Source organism: Talpa occidentalis, unplaced genomic scaffold, assembly GCF_014898055.3.
Source record: "Talpa occidentalis isolate TD23 unplaced genomic scaffold, MPIMG_talOcc4v2.1 talOcc4.17, whole genome shotgun sequence".
Classification (NCBI taxonomy): Eukaryota; Metazoa; Chordata; class Mammalia; order Eulipotyphla; family Talpidae; genus Talpa; species Talpa occidentalis.
Window position 1 is genome coordinate 29243361 of NW_023601754.1, and position 18000 is coordinate 29261360.

General features: G+C 39.6%; 2 protein-coding genes across 2 annotated transcripts in view; both read left to right on the forward strand.

Moving 5' to 3' along the window:
• The window catches only part of LOC119250334 (Bardet-Biedl syndrome 2 protein homolog), a 20079-nt gene extending 3678 nt beyond the window's left edge, over positions 1-16401 (forward strand). Inside the window, 13 exon segments of the mRNA XM_037518079.2 lie at positions 915-1019; positions 1104-1190; positions 3131-3266; positions 3525-3664; positions 4376-4520; positions 4607-4778; positions 5436-5565; positions 6841-6972; positions 7447-7504; positions 7507-7583; positions 8259-8371; positions 12854-13002; positions 15823-16401. Of these exon segments, the coding sequence (XP_037373976.1) occupies positions 915-1019; positions 1104-1190; positions 3131-3266; positions 3525-3664; positions 4376-4520; positions 4607-4778; positions 5436-5565; positions 6841-6972; positions 7447-7504; positions 7507-7583; positions 8259-8371; positions 12854-13002; positions 15823-15929 (1551 nt within the window). The 3' untranslated portion in view covers positions 15930-16401.
• Positions 16402-16843: 442 nt separating this feature from the next.
• Positions 16844-18000, forward strand: part of LOC119250405 (carboxylesterase 5A-like) — a 30095-nt gene continuing 28938 nt past the window's right edge. The window contains exon 1 of the mRNA XM_037518133.2: positions 16844-16895. Within this exon, the coding sequence (XP_037374030.2) occupies positions 16844-16895 (52 nt within the window). The remainder of the gene's footprint in view (positions 16896-18000) is intronic.

Consider the following 18000-nt stretch of genomic DNA (forward strand, 5'->3'; position numbering starts at 1 on the left):
ACTCAGGCTGTAGAGGTGATAGTGCTGAGACTTAACCCCTAGGCTACCATGGAGGCCACAGTATCTAAAATTTTATCCTTTTAAGGAGGTCAGCTCCTTGAACAGTCCTAGAAATATTTCTGGTAACACACATTTGAATATTGTTATGTACACATACTTAAGTCCTTAGGTTTTCATTTTTGAAAACCTTTCCCTAGCATTTTTGAAAACCTTTCCCTGGCAAAGATAATTTAATTGTGGATTTTGCAAATCTTTAAAATTTAGACTGTAGGATATTACAAGTTAAGGAAACTGGAATAACCATTAAGTATCTTGAGTTAATGTGTATAACATCTATTATACATAATCTAGATCATGTATGCCAGTTTATTTCCTCCTTAATTCCTGAATCTTACCAATCTTACCATGGGTTGTTTTTTTTTTTAAAGATTTATTTATTTGTGCATACAAGAACTGGGGTACAGGCCAGAGGTGTGGGACGGGGTGAGAGGATTCACCAGAGACAGAGAGGGGAACAGATCAGGCAGATTGACTGAAATACACTGCTGAGGGGAGCAGTGGGCGAGACAGAAGAGGTCTGCTGTGCTGTGTGGGTAGTTCCCTGGCCAGGGATTGAACTCGTGCTGCAGAAGCTATGGATAGCCTTACAGTGCTGTGCTCAACCCTTGTGCCACCAGGGAGGCCCACTCTGGTTGTTTTTTTAAATTAATAATATGCTTAAATAATTCTGAGGGTCCATGTCATCTTGACATGGATCACAGTGAAGGGGAAAACATTCCCAGTTAATGAATTGGAAGTGCATTGATACCTAGTTTTAACAGATTTGTAGCAAGACATAAAATTTTATAAAGCCATGCTTCACATTAAAATGAACCTTAATGGACAGGTGTATTTTTGTTTATTATTTTTTGCAGAAAATCACCTCTCTTTGCCCCATGTATGGCAGTCGATTTGGCTATGCCCTTTCCAATGGCACAGTTGGAGTTTATGACAAAACATCCCGCTATTGGAGAATTAAAGTTAGTATGACTTAACCTCTCAATATTCAATAATTTGATCGTTATTGAGAGGCTTCTATATTAATTGTTGAAATTCCTTTTCAGTCCAAAAATTATGCGGTGAGCATTCATGCTTTTGACCTTAATTCTGATGGAGTATGTGAACTGATAACTGGTTGGTCCAATGGGAAGGTAAGTCTAAATAGCAGCGTTCTGAGTATTAACTGTCTGAGATGTATCAGCTATGTGATTCAGAACAGTAACTTGAGAATACAAGCATGTATTGCTGGACTGTGTTTTCAACCTTAACTTCATCCTCTTTCCACATTTTTTTTCTGTAGTGGTCAGTACTATTGAGTAAGTGTCCTTTGGTCGTATAAGCCCTATTTGGGGGGAAATCTCTAGGAAGGTTTTCTCTAAATCTCATCTTTGAAGGAATGAGGATCCATTCAACTAGGATGATCCTAATAAAAAAGGGAACTTTAATAAGCTAATAATGAACTGTTTCTATAGTAGTTTTAATAAGTCTTTGAGAGTTTCTGAAAAATAATGGGAACAATTATGTTATATTGTTTTTCTAGCTGTGACTTCAAAGTAAAATCTTTTTGCTTTCTTTCCCTTTTTAACTTCCAATCAGAATTTCTGCAGTCTTGGCAAGTCAGGATTGTCTTGCTAGAAACTAAAAGGTTGCCAGATCTCCATGGATACCATGTTCCTACTTTTCTGATCTGTCAGTGCTGCATTGCTGGCGAGATCAGTTAATTCCTGTCTTTTCTTTGATTTTCCTTGGCTTTTGCCTGGTACCATATAACCTTCCTTTTGTGCTGTATAAAGAACAGGGTCTAAGCAGCTATTATGTTGGTTCCTGTTTCTCCACCTGATAGAGTCTTTGGTGTGGATATTAAAAACTGTAAGATGAGACTGTGTAGTTACTTGTTAAGAAACTTCAAAGTCTGTAAAATGGACCATATTCTGTGGGAATATAAATTATATTTGATTCAAGAATTAGAAAATACTGGTCTTCAGCTAGCCTTTTGTTGCTAATATATGTGTTCTTGTTTGGAACAAAATCATTTTTGTTGTTTGGAGATACATTTGGTTTCTGATCAGTCAGTTGTTTACCTCTCTTTTTTTTTAAATTTTTTTTTAAAGATTTATTTATTTATTTATACAAGCACTGGGTACAGTCAGAAGCACGGGAGGGTGAGAGAATTCACCAGAGCCAGAGCGGGGAGCAGAAGAGGCAGACCGATGAATATACTGCTGAGGGGAGCAGCGGGTGCGCCAGGAGAAGTCTGCGTGCCATGTGGGACCCTCGCCTGTGGCCAGGGATCAAACCGGCACTGCAGAGGCTGCGGGCAGCTTCGCAGCCCAGCACTCAACCTCTGCACCAGGAAGGCCCTGTTTGCCTCTCTTGAGGAGACTGAAAGAGAACAGGAGAAAGTAAAATATCTGGATGGTTTTGATTGGAAGAGGAGGGTATCTAAAGTGGGTATTATAGAATGTTACGGTGGAAGATTGGGCTAGCTTAAAATTTTTCAAACTTTAGATATAAATATACTTTATACATTTCTATGTAATAAAAATAACCTTTTAAACAGAGCTGACATTTCTTTCATCGTTTATGGGTCAGACCTGTTCCCAGTGCTTTACATGTGTTAACTCTTGTAGGACTCTATAACTCTGTGAGGTGCATGTGCTGTTATTTTCATTTTCTTCTTGTTCCCTGGATGAGAAGCCCAAGCTCAGGATGGTTAAGAAACTTGCCTGAGATCCCATAGGTAGTAAGTAGCAGAGCTGAAATCTGTTTGGGCTTTTGTACTAGGCTGTGTGTACTGTATGTACTGCCTCTCAGCCAATGCATTTCCTCAAATGAAATGTTATATGAAGATCATGATGTAAAATGGCTCCTATCTATTTATTTTAAAGGAAGAAAGCAAGCTGGTTGAGGCCCCTTAATGTCCCCCTGACCCCAATGGTCTTAGGTACCTTCTGAGAAGTCAGAGGCCTCCAGAGGGTGCTCTCGAAAACTGCTAGACAAACTGACATTTGCAACTAATTTCAACTCTAAAAAACTAGCCTAGGCAGTGTTTCAATTTCTTATTTTTGATTTTTTTTTTTTTTTTTTGCAGGTCGATGCTCGAAGTGACCGAACAGGGGAAGTCATCTTTAAAGACAACTTTTCTTCTGCAGTTGCTGGTGTGGTAGAGGGAGATTACCGGATGGATGGCCGCATGCAGTTAATCTGCTGCTCTGTGGATGGGGAAAGTAAATGGGGATGAGGAAAGTAAACAGGGTCGAGCTAAATCCTTGAAAAGTCAGACTTTTAATTTGATTGGGTGGGAATACAAGTTATCCCACTATGAAGCATTAGTATTGATATTCTCTTATTCTAATAATTTCACCCAAGTTGGGGAGATGAAAACATAGGTTTTTGGTTTTTAAGGACATGTAATTGATGACTTGCTACTAGACCTAGTCATGTTGTGACGTTCCTTGTTCTGATGAGTGTTTCTTTTGGTGCAGTCCGGGGCTACCTGCCAGGCACAGCTGAAATGAGAGGGAATCTCATGGACACCAGCATAGAGCAGGACCTGATCCGAGAGCTGAGCCAGAAAAAACAAAATCTGTTGCTGGAACTCCGAAACTATGAGGAAAACGCCAAGGTAGGTCCTAAAGTGAAGGAAATGGGATCTGAAAAGTTTAGAATGACCGGAAGGATTGGCAAATGAGTGTTGATGTCTACCAGAGCCTGGGCTCCCCCCGACTCGCTGGCAGATGTGCCACTGCTTTAGCTTCTTTGCCAGGGCCAGGATTAAGGGGGCATGTATTTGGTCTAGAAATTCTCCATGTATATAACCTAAACTATAGAAATATTTGCAAGGGTATTCAAAGACATTTACTACAGCACTATTTGTAGGAATAAACAGTTGGAGGCCGCTTAAATGTTGATCTGTAGTAGGGAGTATGTCCTAGGGAATTGTAATAAGCAGCTTAAAAGAATAAAGTGCCTATATACTTGGTCTGATAGGGAAGGATATCTGTGGTATTAAGTGAAAAAGCAAGAACAAATACCTTTTTCTTTTTTCTTTTTTTTCCTTTGCGTAGAAGAACTGGGGTGTAAGCCAGAGGTGCGTGGGGTGAGAGGACTCACCAGAGACAGAGGAGCAATACAGGTGGATCCACTGAAGTCCACTAAGGGCAGCAGCAGGAGAGATAGGAGAGGTCTGCTGCATAATCAAATTCAGGCGGTAGAGATGATAGCGCTGAGACTTAACCCCTAGGCCACCAGGAAGGCTTTGTGGCCATATTATTTAAAATTGGTGTTAGTTCACTGTTTTGTTGACTGAGTTGGAAGTGAATGGGGTGTTTTGCAGGCTGACTTGAGCAGCCCACTGAATGAGGCTGATGGGCATCGGGGCATCATCCCAGCCAATACCAAGCTCCACACTGCCCTCTCGGTGAATCTGGGGAGTGAGATTCAAGCTGCTCATGCAGAATTGTGTATTTCCACATCTAATGGTAAGAAATTATTTATTGCTGGCTTTGTAGGCACCTGTGCCATCTTGGAGTGATTCTTGAGATGCTGTTTTCTCTCTTCTTTGCAGACACTATCATCCGAGCAGTATTGATTTTTGCAGAGGGAATTTTTCTGGGTGAAAGCCATGTGGTACACCCCAGCATTCACAACCTCTCCAGTTCAATCCGCATCCCAATCTCACCTCCCAAGGATGTCCCTGTGGACCTGCACTTGAAGGTCTTCGTGGGTTACAGAAGCAGGTGACCCTTTTCAAGTTTCAGTTCATTTCCAGATTGCAATTAGAGGGTAGAGGATGTGTAGACATCCCAGTATGTGATGGCTTTCTGGGGCAGACAAGCCATTTAATGGTCCTACCCTTTCAGGCAAGCTTTTCTATCACCTTTTATTTAAGGGGAAAAAGGGCATTTAAATTTTAGTTGGTATTTTCTGGTTTTAGTCAGATGATCTTATAATCTTAAGAGTTCCAAAAATGTGGCTACATGATGATTTATAAACTTCTAATTTTAGCCACTTAGATACTTAGATTACAAGATTTTGACTGTACCTCTTTTTTTTTTTTTTTTTTTTTTTTTTTGGCTGTACCTCTTTAGTAAAGTTATACAGAACCTCACAAGTGAGGAGATGCCACTAGATTTGTAGAAGATGCAGCCTTTTCACGTTCCTTTTAGGGTGTTTTAGTCCCTTTAGTGTCACTGTAGACTCCTGTTATTTCTAAGTCCCAAGACCTGTGAGTAGTGCTTGAACAAACCTCACATTTTTCTAGGGTTTCTTTTTTAGTGAAACCCTTCGATATCAACATGATGACCCAGTAGTGGTTTTACATTTATTTTGTGGACCTTACATTTTTTGAAATAATGTTCTGTACCAAACAATTCTCTTCCACGGATTGGCCACAGCACCCAGTTTCATGTATTTGAGTTGACAAGACAGCTCCCCCGATTCTCCACGTATGCCCTGACCAGCCCAGATGCTGCCAGCGAACCACTCGGTTATGTGAACTTTGTTATTGCAGAACGTGCTCAGAGGGTGAGTGTCTGGCTTTTTTCTTGCGGTACTTCTGCATTTTAGAATCCTTCAGCTGTTATTTTCTAGGTAGGGGGATGTTACATGAATGTGTCACTTGGTGCAGTGATTATGACATGAAAGTTATGTGGTTTGGAGTTGGCTTATGACCTGTAACAAAAATATTGCTGAAATGGCTTCTCTCATTTTGAAAAACTATACCTGTTATTTACCTGAGCAATTCCTTAATTACAGGTAAATTTTTACCAGTTTTTCATTCCCCTTTTTCTTTTGTTAGGGTCTTAGTATGTTCTTGACGCAGAGTGTCAAGAGCAGCCCATATCAAAATGGAAAGAGACGGGCTTGCAGCTAGGAACACTCTTGGATTCAAGTGTTACCTTAATTAATTAAATTCCTGGCGATCTGGGGAAACTCCCTTGTCTGTTAGTGGGGGTAGTTTTGTAATGAAGTGGACCTCTGATGATCACATAATTAGTGTGACAGCACCTACTATAGCTTAAAGGACTAAGAACCAGCGGACTTTTAACCTTGGCTGGACTTGAGAATTCTCCGTGAGGGTTTTCAATGGTGTAGAATTCAGGATCCTTTTCAGGTTATAGAATCAGAAACTCTAGAGGTAGACTCTTCCAGAAGGCCTCACAGGTGGTTCTTACGTGACACCTGTGTAGCAAACCTCTGTAAAGTATTATTATAATTAATACAAAAACTTATTGTGTAGGTGTAGTCTGTGCTGAGTGTGCATACAGGCTTCGTTTAAATTTTTTTAAAGAATGGAATTTTTTTTTAAAGATTTATTTATGCATATGAGAACTGGGGTACAGGCCAGAGGTGCAGGGGGTGAGAGGATTTACCAGAGACAGAGAGGGGAACAGAACAGGCAGACTGAAATACACTGCTGAGGGGAGCAGCAGGTGAGTCAGGAGAGGTCTGCGCCATGTGGGTAGCTCCATGGCCAGCCAGGGATCAAACTTGTGCTGCAAAGGCTGCTGATAGCTTCACAGTGCTCTGCTCAACCCCTGCGCTACCAGGGAGGCCCTGGAATGGAATACTTTTAAGTAGATTACATTATCCAGGAGATAGCACCAGATAGCTATCATGTAAACAGGATTAGCATTATGCCCAAGTCATTTCTATATTGTGTGTGAGATTATGTGTAAGTAGAAAATGAAAATTGTAGAACCAGATGTAACTACAAAGGTTACTTAAGAACATGTATAAGGTGGGAAGAGGGAACGTACTTTAAAAATGGAAATTCATTGCATCCTATTCATTTTTAAGGTTGTTATGTGGCTCAGCCAGAACTTTCTGTTACCAGAAGACATTAACATTCAGAATGCTCCATTTCAAGTGTGTTTCACATCCTTACGGAATGGTGGCCAGCTGTATATAAAAATAAGACTTAACGGAGAGGTAATGTTTATTGTGATGGACATAGATTTTGTATGCAGTATTTACCTTTTAGTGCAAAGTGAGGCACCAATTTCAAGGTCATAAAATCACATTTCAATTTAGTCTGTTGTGTTATCTTTGTAGGCACTGAGGTATAATCTATCTAGAACAGTGGTTTTCTGTCTTCCTCCTTCTTACCCTGTACCTCTTCTAATTTGGAAAGGGTTGGGACTATAGAGGAAAACACTTTCACTGTTCGAGTGATTTTGTTATTTATTTTGGAAGGCTAGAGTATCCATCTTTTAGCCTGCTGCTAGAAATAATGAATTTGATTTGTAATTTCCTTGAGGGCTATCCTTATCTTAGTCATCACCACATATAAATGTAAGCTCCATAAATATGTTGAATATGGGGAAATTTAGTCCCATTTCAGCTAAATTTGTATGAGACAATATCTGAGATTGCTAAACTTGTCTCTTTTTTTTCTCTGGATAGATCACCATAAATACTGATGATATTGATCTGGCTGGCGATATCATCCAGTCAATGGCGTCATATTTGCTATTGAAGACCTTCAGGTAGAAGCTAATTTCCCCATCTACTTTGAGGAATTACGAAAGGTGCTGGTTAAGGTGAGGACGCCAAGTAGAGGCATTTGTGAGAACATGATCATCCAATAGTCTTTGAAACATCTTTGAAACATTTCTCTTAGAATATTAACAATACCACAAATACATGTAGACGATAGTCATGTTTTAAAGTAGTTATGCAAATTCATAAAGTCAAAATTGAACAAGTATTGGAGAATCTACTCATTAAAGAATTTCTTCTATAAAAGTGAGTGGTTGGCTCTTGACTGTCTGCTTTCTTGCTTAGTTTAGGGGGACACTTTACATTTTTAATAGCATTTTCCTTTGCAAGTCCTCCATCTTGTCTCTAGTATTTATTTGCCTCCCTGGTTTCGTGCTTTAAACAACCCAAAATCAAAAGAAAAAAAGAAAAACAAGGATTGTGACCTGTTCCAGTTATGACGGCATTGCCACCCAGGTCCCTGGAGTGTTAATATGTGTGTTGCTAGGACTGGGAGTGCTAAGACAGGGGACGGATCCAAGTGGAAGGTTGTCTTCAGTGTGGGAGGCAACGCAGACTGTCTCAGTGAGGAGCCAAAGCATGAGAGAGAGAGAAGATGGCATCCTCAGACAGGGGAAAAAGAAGGCCAGTGTGTTGTAGACAGTGTCTTCCTAATCTGATTAGTTTTAAAGAAGTTTGTGAGGCCTTTTTGATTCCTCAGTGTTTGTGGTCTCTAGGTGGATGAATATCATTCAGTGCACCAAAAGCTCAGTGCTGACATGGCTGACAATTCTAATCTGATCCGAAGTTTGCTGGTCCGTGCTGAGGATGCTCGTCTGATGAGGGACATGTGAGTATTTATCATGACCAGGACAGATGTAGGGTTAAAAATGTCAGCACTATGGAATAGCAGCTCTTCGATGCTACTGGTAGGTGCGTGAATTGGTACATTGACTGTGGAAAATAACTTGGTGTTGTCAGTAAAGTTGAGAATGTGTACTCCTTATGACCCAGCAATTCCACTCTTGGTTTATAACTTAAAGAAACTCATGTACATATAAACCAGGACATTTTTTTTTAAATCTTTTTTTGGTGAAGAATTGGGGTGTAGGCCAGAGGTATAGGGAGTGAGAGGATTCACCAGCGACAGAGTGGGAAGCAGAACAGGTGGATTGACTGAAATACACTGCTTAGGGGAACAGCAGGCAAGACAGGAAAGGTCTGCTGAGCCATGTGGGTCAGCTCCCTGGCCAGGATTCGAACTCAGGCCATAGAGGTGAAAGAGATGAGATTTAACCCTTAGGCCACCATGGAGGCCTTAAACCAAGCTTTTTGGTGTAAGTATGCTTGTAAAGGCATTGTTCATAAGAATACCAAATGGGGGCCTCCCCGGTGGCACAGCGGTTGAGTACTGGGCTGCAAAGCTGCCTGCAGCCTCTGCAGCGCCGGTTTGATCCCCGGCCACCAGCGAGGGTCCCACATGGCACGCAGACCTCTCCTCTCGCGCCCGCTGCTCCTCTCAGCAGTGTACTTCATCAGTCTTCCTGTTCTGCTCCCCGCTCTGGCTCTGGTGAATTTTCTCACCCTCCTGTGCTTCTGACTGTACCCAGTGCTTGTATAAATAAATAAATAAATCTTTAAAAAAAAAATATATATACCAAATAGGAACAATTCAAACTAACCTCACCAGAGTGATTGCCCTGTTATGATGTGTCCACACGGTGGAATGCTGCAGCACCACAAGAATGCAGGTATCACGGTGACATGTAACGTGGACAGATCTCAGAAATGTAATGAAGATTGGAAGATGTAAGACTCAAAAGACTATGTAAAAAATGCTTCCATTTATATAATTTGGAAATGGACAAGATTAAACCATATCATTGGGAAGCATACACAGGTGATAAAAAAATATAAAGAAATGCAGGGAACAGACTATCATATGAGAGAGTGTTTTCTCCCAGGGGAGGAGGGACTTCTGAGAAAGAACATACTGGGAAAGTGCTGGGATGCTGGCACTCTCCTGCCTCTGACCTGGTCAGCACATAACTTCCTCTATCACTGGTGAAAAATTTTACTGAATCAGTCTCAGTTTATTCTGTCCCCCTCCAGGAATTATTATATCATTTTGCGTTCCCTTCAGTACTCTAAGAGAGTCCCTGTTTGCCTTTAAACTTGCCTTGATTATTTACTGATTTGATGGATGAGAAATGGTCTCGTTTTAATTTAATTAAATTTTTTTAAAAATTTATTTATTTATACAAGCACTGGGTACAGTCAGAAGCGCAGGAGGGTGAGAGAATTCACTAGAGCCAGAGTGGGGAGCAGAGCAGGGAGACTGATGAAGTACACTGCTGAGGGGAGCAGCGAGCAGCAGGAGAGGTCTGCGCGCCATGTGGGACCCTCACCGGTGGCCTGGGGTTGAACCAGTGCTGCAGAGGCTGTGGGCAGCTTCACAGCCCAGTGCTCAACTGCTGCGCCACCAGTGGAGGCCCTTTAATTTTATTTTATATGAGAAGTGTTAAACATTTTTTATATTGTTTTAAGGGCCATCAGATTTCTTTTGTTGTGAATTGTTTATTTCTTTTGTCTACTATATACTGGTATATTATTCCATTTTTTTAATATGAGTTGTAAATATTTTTGTTCAGTAAATACTTGTGGTTTTTAAAAATTTTATTATTTTGTCAGGTACATGCTTATTAAAATTCTTATATAATCAAATTTATTAGCCTTTTCCTTAATGCCTCTATATTTTGAGTTCTAATTAGAAAAGTCACTTTTTGTGCCAGGTATAGAATGATTCACCTATGTATTCTTTTGGTAGATTTATGTTTTCCTCTTTTACGTTTGAGTCGGTGTTCCAGTTACCCTGGTATTTGGTATAATAAATTCAGTTATATTTTTTCTATATAACAGTTTTTTGGTTTTAATATGACTGCTTTGAGATGCTGACTTTTGTCATATATTTTCATATGCAGTTGTGTCTTTTCAGAATTTTCCATGCCAATCTTTTGGTTTATCTTGTGTCTTCATTAGACAGTACCATTTTGTTAATATCTGGTGTGGCTAGGTGCCTCTACCCTCACCCTCTGTTGCTCTTTTGTTTTTTATAGTTTTCCTGGCTACTTGTACTTGTTTGTTCATTCCAGTGAACATTAACAGTTTATTATTATATTTAGTTATATTAACCAGAAAATAAAGGTAGGAATTTTTATGGAGGTCACATTAAGGTTATTTACTTAGGAAGACCTGACATCATTACAGTGATGTTCAGTCTTGCTAGATAAACACATGATGTCTTTATATATGTTTAAATTATGTTTTATATCTTTCAGGAGTATTTGATGATGGTTTTTCATGGTGATATTAGACATTTTCTTGTTAAATTTAAGCCTAGGTATTTTCTTTTTGCAATTGTAAATAGTATTTTTCTTCTACAGTGTACCTCTTGTTTTTTTGTTTGTATCTAAGCACTATTAATTTTTGTATGTTGATTTTACAGTCTACCACTTTTTAAATCAGAGTTATTGCTGGCGTTAGGTACTTGGCTATGCTAAACTGGAGAGAAGTGGCCGCCAAGCTCTAAATTCTTTTTTCCTTGAATTATTTATATTTCATTCAGAGACCCTCATATGTATATATTTGTTTTTATCTTTTAAAGTCATGTTAGTTGATACATAATTTATAATTTAATTCAGGAAATTTACCCTTTTCATATTTGTTATTGTTACTTTTGCTTGTACATTTTGAGAAACTTATGTAATTGTGTTACTGCTGCCAAAGTCACGATAGACTCTTTCCATCATCCTTGTGCTTCTGCAAAGGTACCTCTCTTAATCCCCAGTCCCTGATTTCTCTCCCTATAGATTTACCTTTTCTAAGGTGTCATATAAAGGACCTCCCTGGTGGCTTAGGGGTTAAATGGCTCATCACAGTGGCCTGAGTTTGCTTTCCAGCTAAGGAGCTGACCCACGTGGTGTATCAGACCTCTCCTGTCTTGCCCACTGCTCCCCTAAGCAGTGTATTTTCAGTAGATCTACTTGTTCTGCTCCCTACTCTGTATCTGATGAATCCTCTCACCCCCTGCATCTCTGGCCTACACCCCAGTTCTTCTATGCAAAAATAAAATCTTTACTAAGATATTTATCTCTTTTAAAAAAAAAAAAAAAGATGTCATATAGGGCCTCCCTGGTGGCACAAGGGGTTAAGACGCAACCTGTGAAGCTATCCGCAGCCACTGCAGCATGAGTTCAATCCCCGGCCAGGGATCTGACCCACATGGTGCAGCAGATCTCTTCTGACTCACCTGCTGCTCCCCTCAGCAGTGTGTTTCAGTCCATCTGCCTGTTCTGTTCCCCACTCTGTCTCTAGTGAATCCTCTTACCCCACACCTCTGGCCTGTACTCCAGTTCTTATATGTATAAATAAATAAATCTTTAAAAAAAAAAGTCATATAAAGGAATAAATCATAGCGTATAGACTCTTGAGTCTGACTTTTATTTGCCCTGATGGCTTTGAAGTTCATCCATGTTGTGACAGTAAGTGTTTTGCTTACCCAGTCACCAGTTCACATTTGGGTTGTTTCCAGACTTTGGTGGTTGTGAATAAAACTGCTAGAAACATTTGCATACAGGTTTTTTTGCTCACATGTTTTCATTCATTTGGGGTAAATATTTTGCATAGTGGGATTGCTGTGTTGTAAAGTAGGTATATGTAACTTTATAAGAAACTCCCCAAATCCTTTTCCAAAGTAGCTGTCCCACTTTGCATTCCCATCAGTTGTGCAGGTGACCTCCAGTTGTTCCATGTCCTTCCACCATTTGGTATTACTATTTATTTTATTTTATTCCTTTTCATCATTGTACAGTAATGTCTTACCATGGTTTCAATTTTATGCATTTGGTTTTAAAACCTAGATAAAATATGAAGCTGAATTGTTTAGTTATGTCAAGGAGGTTTATTTTTTATTAAAAATAGGTCAGTTTTGTTTAGTGATTATTACTCTGAAATTTGGGTTCTAGCCTGTCACCTTGCTCACTATCCTCCCAGCACAGTGGGCATATAAAACATGGTAATTCTTGGTTCCTAATTTCAAACAAATGCTGGATTAATAACCAAAGGATTTGTCTTCCATTTATTTGGAAGAAATAGAATATTTGATAGAAAATTTTTAATATTCTCAAGGCAAATTTTAGAAGTTAAATTGTTGTAATGACTACATACTAAATATCTTCTGATTTCCTTTCATGGCTAAGAAATTTACAAATGTTTCCATTTAAGCCTGCCATATTGATGTACAATGATGTTAAATTTCTCTTGATTTATGCAGGAAAACAATGAAGAGTCGCTATATGGAACTCTATGATCTTAATAAAGACTTGCTAAATGAATATAAAATTCGCTGTAATAATCACACAGAACTGTTGGGAAACCTCAAAGCAGTAAACCAGGCAATTCAGAGAGCAGGACGTCTGCGTGGTAAGTCTCTTTTCCTAGCATTGTAATTAGACTGTAATTTTGAGGTGAGAACCATTGAAGACGGTGGTGGATTCAAGAACTCATATTAGTAAACCAATGGCACCTTAATAAATGAAAAAAAGCAAAAAAGAATTCACAGTGGGACTAAAGTAGCATACTTTAACACTCATGTTGGTGCTGGCCACTTGAGTTTCAGTTTATCATTTGGCTTTAGTCTCCATACTTTTTTTTTTTTAAAGTTTTGGTTTTTTTTTTTAAAGATTTGTTTATTTATTTATTTATACAAGCACTGGGTACAGTCAGAAGTGCGGGAGGGTGAGAGAATTCACCAGAGCCAGAGCAGGGAGCAGAGCAGGGAGCAGAGCAGGCAGAAGGACCGAAGTACACTGCTGAGGGGAGCAGCGGGCGGCAGGAGAGGTCTGCGCCATGTGGGACCTTCCTCCGGTGGCCGGGGAGCAGCCGGGGATCGAACCATCACTGCAGAGGCTGCGGGCAGCTTCGCAACCCAGCGCTCAACCGCTGCGCTACCGGGGAGGCCCTAGTCTCCATACTTTAAAGGGAAAAAAAACTTTCACCTCTTTTTTTAGACTTTGTATCTTCCAAAGATAAGCTTCATAATCACATATCCAAGAGGCAAGACTTAAATACCCCTATTAGAAAAAAAGAGATACTGAGAATTAATGAGTTGTGTCCAACTTAAAATTTCAAAAAAGAGCATTCTTTTTTTTTTAATTTAAATTTTATTTTTAGGGCCTCCCCGGAGGCGCAGTGGTTGAGCACTGGGTTGCGAAGCTGCCCGCAGCCTCTGCAGCACCGGTTCGATCTCCGGCTGCTCCCCGGCCACCAGAGGAGGGTCCCACATGGCGTGCAGACCTCTCCTGCAGCCCGCTGCTCCCCTCAGCAGTGTATTCTTCATCAGTCTGCCTGCTCTGCTCCCGCTCTGACTCTGGTGAATTCTCTCACACTCCCGCATTTCTGGCTGTACCCAGTGCTTGTATAAATAAATAAATCTTTAAAATAAAATAAAATAAAATAAATTTATTTTTATATTCCCATACAATTACAACCCCATTATTTTGACCCCAATCCTGCCTTTCCCTGCCCCCCACCCCCCATAGAGTGTCTCTGGTTCATAGTTCTTTGTTGATTTTGATATTTTCTTTCTTATAGTTATTCTTTTTCCTGGTCCCTTATTTGAGTTTTCTAGATTCCTGCTATGAGTGAGACCATCCGGTATTTTTCTTTTTCTTTCTGGCTTATTTCACTGAGCATGATCCCTTCCAGCTCCATCCATGTTGCTGCAAATTGCATGTGTTTATCTTTTTTGAATGCTGAGTAATATTCCATGGTATATATGTACCACATCTTCTTGATCCAGTCATCTATTTTTGGGCATTTGGGCTGTTTCCAAAACTTAGCTATTATAAACAGTGCTGCTATAAACATAGGGGTGCAGGTGCTCTTTGGAATTGATGTTTCTGTGTCCTTTGGGCAAATACCTAGGAGTGGAATTGCTGGATCATATGGAAGCTCTATGTTTAGTAGGTCAAGAAATCTCCACACAGCTCTCCGTAGTGGTTGGACCAGTTTGCACTCCCACCAACAGTGCAAGAGCATTCCTTTTTCTCCACAACCTCGCCAACATTTGTTGTTGCTAGTTTTTTTAATATGTGCCATTCTCACTGGTGTAAGATGGTATCTTATGGTAGTTTTGATTTGCATTTCCCTGATTACAAGTGATGTTGAACATTTTTTCATATGCCTTTTGGCCATTTGCATTTACTCTTCAGAGAAGTTTCTTTTTAGCTCTTCTGCCCATTTTTTGACTGGATTATTTTCTTTGTTTTTGTTGAGTCTCATCAGCTCTTTGCAGATTTTTGTGATCAGTCCTTTATCATTAGTGTTGTGTGCAAAATTGTTCTCCCAGTTGGTGGGGTTTCTCTTTGTTTTTCTTATTGTCTCTTTTGCTGTGCAGAAGCTCTTTAATTGAATGTAGTCCCAGCTGTTTATCTTTGCCTTCACTATCACTGCTTTGGGTGATGTGTCTGTAAAGATGTCTTTGATGTGCATATCATGTAGTGTTTCACCTATATTTCCTTCTATGTATTTTATGGTTTCAGGTCTTATGTCTAGTTCTTTAATCTATTTTGAGTTGGTTTTTGTGCATGGTGTTAGGTAGTAGTCAAGCTTCATTCTTTTGCCTGTAGCGACCCAGTTTTCCCAGCACCATTCATTGAACAAACTTTTTTTGCTCCAATGCATAGTCTTTGCTCCTTTGTCATAGTTGGCCATAAATCTGTGGGTTTATTTCTGGATTTTCTATTCATTTCCATTGGTCTGTGTGTCTGTTTTTGTGCCAATACCATGCAGTTTTGATGATTATGGCTTTGTAGTATAGTTTGAAGTCTGGGAGTGTGATGCCTCCATTCCCTTTTCAAAAAAGAACATTCTAACATAAAGGAAGAAGGAATATAGCTAGAGAGGTATGCCAGAAATCTGCTGTTGTAAGTCAATGCTTTGACCTCCTCTTAGAAATAATCTTTGTTAAGGGGGAATGAGCTTTGATTCTTTTCTATAAAACTGACTTTTGGTTTTTAGGTTTGAGATGATTTTTAGGTTTGGTTTTGATGCATTCCCTTATGAAGGTATCTCTTTTAGGGACTGGGTGAAAGAAATTAGTTTAATTTGCATACCATATAACTCTTTACCCTATTTTGCTTTAAAACTGACCTCTGATTTTTAAACTTCACTATATATTTTTTTAACTTTATTTTTAGTAATCTTTTGGAGTGTATTGATTTCTTGTGTCCTTTCATACAGTTGGGAAGCCAAAGAACCAAGTGATCACTGCGTGTCGGGATGCAATTCGAAGCAACAACATCAACACGCTGTTCAGAATCATGCGAGTGGGGACAGCATCCTCATAGCAGATGAAGAAGAGATATTGAGATTCCTCGAAAACAGTTTTTCTTAAAAATTTGGGCTGGTTTGTTTTGGATCATATCCTGGTATACCTGGTGATCTGAGGGTGAAAACAGCCTTTGTGAGCTGTACAAATGAATGACAAAGCATTGCATCTGAAAGATATTCTCGTGTTATTTTTAAATCATTGTTGAGTAGTAATAGGCTTGTATGGAAGCTGGTGAATGGTTTTTGAAGCCTTAGGATGTCAGGGTCCAATTTTTCTGTATGTATGTGAAGTCAGTGTATATAGATACATCTTTTTTCTTGAAATTATAATTTGTAATTTTAAAATAAATGATCTACCTTTTCACTAAAATGTAAAGGTATATATACTTTGTTGCTAAGTGATTTTAACATCACCATATCAGAATTGAATAAATCGTTTCTATTATGTGGAGAAAAACAAAAATAAGGATTATTTGTGTGCTCACTGAGAGGTAGGTGTAAACAAACATTTGTTAAGGAAGAGTTAATTGATGGTGATTTATTAATTGGACTAGTGTAAGCTGCCAAACAAGTAGATCTCAAAATTCACAATGTACTTCTTTTTCATGTAAGTATTTCTCTATAATTATTCAGGGACCCTGGTTCCTTGACTCATGTAGCTCTGTCATCCTCTAGGCCAACTTTTCTCAGCCTGAGTTCTCTAGAAAAATAACTTCAGGAAATTGATTTGAGTAATTATATCACATTCATTGTGTACAGTGGATACTTTAGGGCATTAAAGTTTAATTCTCTTACTTGGAACCCTATTTGAGAAGGGTTATCTTAGGGCCTTGTGGTTATTTATATCCAAGTCAGTAGAAAAGAAAACGCTTTTGAAAGATGTGGTTTGGACAAAGTACTCTATCATTTCTGCCACATTCCCTTAGCTAACATGGCTACACCTTACTGCTTCCAGATGAGGAAATGTTATCTAGCATGTGGCTGTGAGGAAGACAAAGCTGCTGTTTATTCCAACAGCTCATAACTCCTTCCCTAAGAATTAAAATTGCCTTAAGGTAGTGTTCAGGGTTGCTACAGGATTACATTAGTCAGTCTTTAAATCTTTTGCATAGAAGAACTGGGGTGCAGGCCAGAGATGTGGGGGGTGGGGGTGAGAGGATTCACCAGAGACAGAGTGGGGAGCAGAACAGGCAGATTTACTCTGATGCACTGCTGAGGGGAGCAGTGGGAGAGACAGGAGAGGTCTGCTGCTGCATGTGGGTCAGCTCCCTGGCCAGGGATCAAACTGAGACTGTAGAGGTGATAGTGCTGAGACTTAATCCCTAGGCTACCAGGGAGGCCCTCAGTCTTTATATCTTAATGATACTCATAAGAAGTTAGGGAGAGTAGCCTTTCCCCTGTGGTGGTCCAATTTTACTCATTTCTTCCTTCTGGTCTTTTAGGATTACCTCTTCTATATTTGAAGTATGACCTTTATGGAGTCCTAATTTTAATGAAACTGTATACCCTGTCATACATTTGTTTTACATTTTCAACTTATAGACTAAAAAAACCCACATCTGCTGTATTTTTTTTTTTTTGTAATCCCCAAAATAGTAATATATACTTGCTTCAGAGATGAGGAAACCAAAGTGTAGAAGTTCATTGCTAGCCACAGTTACAGAATTACTGGCAAAACTTGAGTCTTGCCATTGAGTCTTGTTTATCTTAACCATAGACTAACCTGTACCTCTTGTTAGTTGGTGCTGGTTTAAAGTTGTATGATACCCCTTACTGTTAGGGACCTTAATAGAAAATCTCACCAAAGGTCATCTTTGTTCTTCAATCAAATTTACTTTTTAGAGTATAAAACAATATAAAGACATTCATGAGGAGGCTTGACAGGGTCAACAGTCAGCAAGATATCTTTAAATAAATAGTCTTTAAATAGTTATAGGGCCTCCCTGGTGGCGCAGCGGTTGAGCGCTGGGTTGCAAAGCTGCCCGCAGCCTCTACAGTGCCAGTTCGATCTCCAGCCACCAGCGAGGGTCCCACATGGCGCGCAGACCTCTCCTGCTGCCCACTGCTCCCCTCAGCAGTGTACTTTGT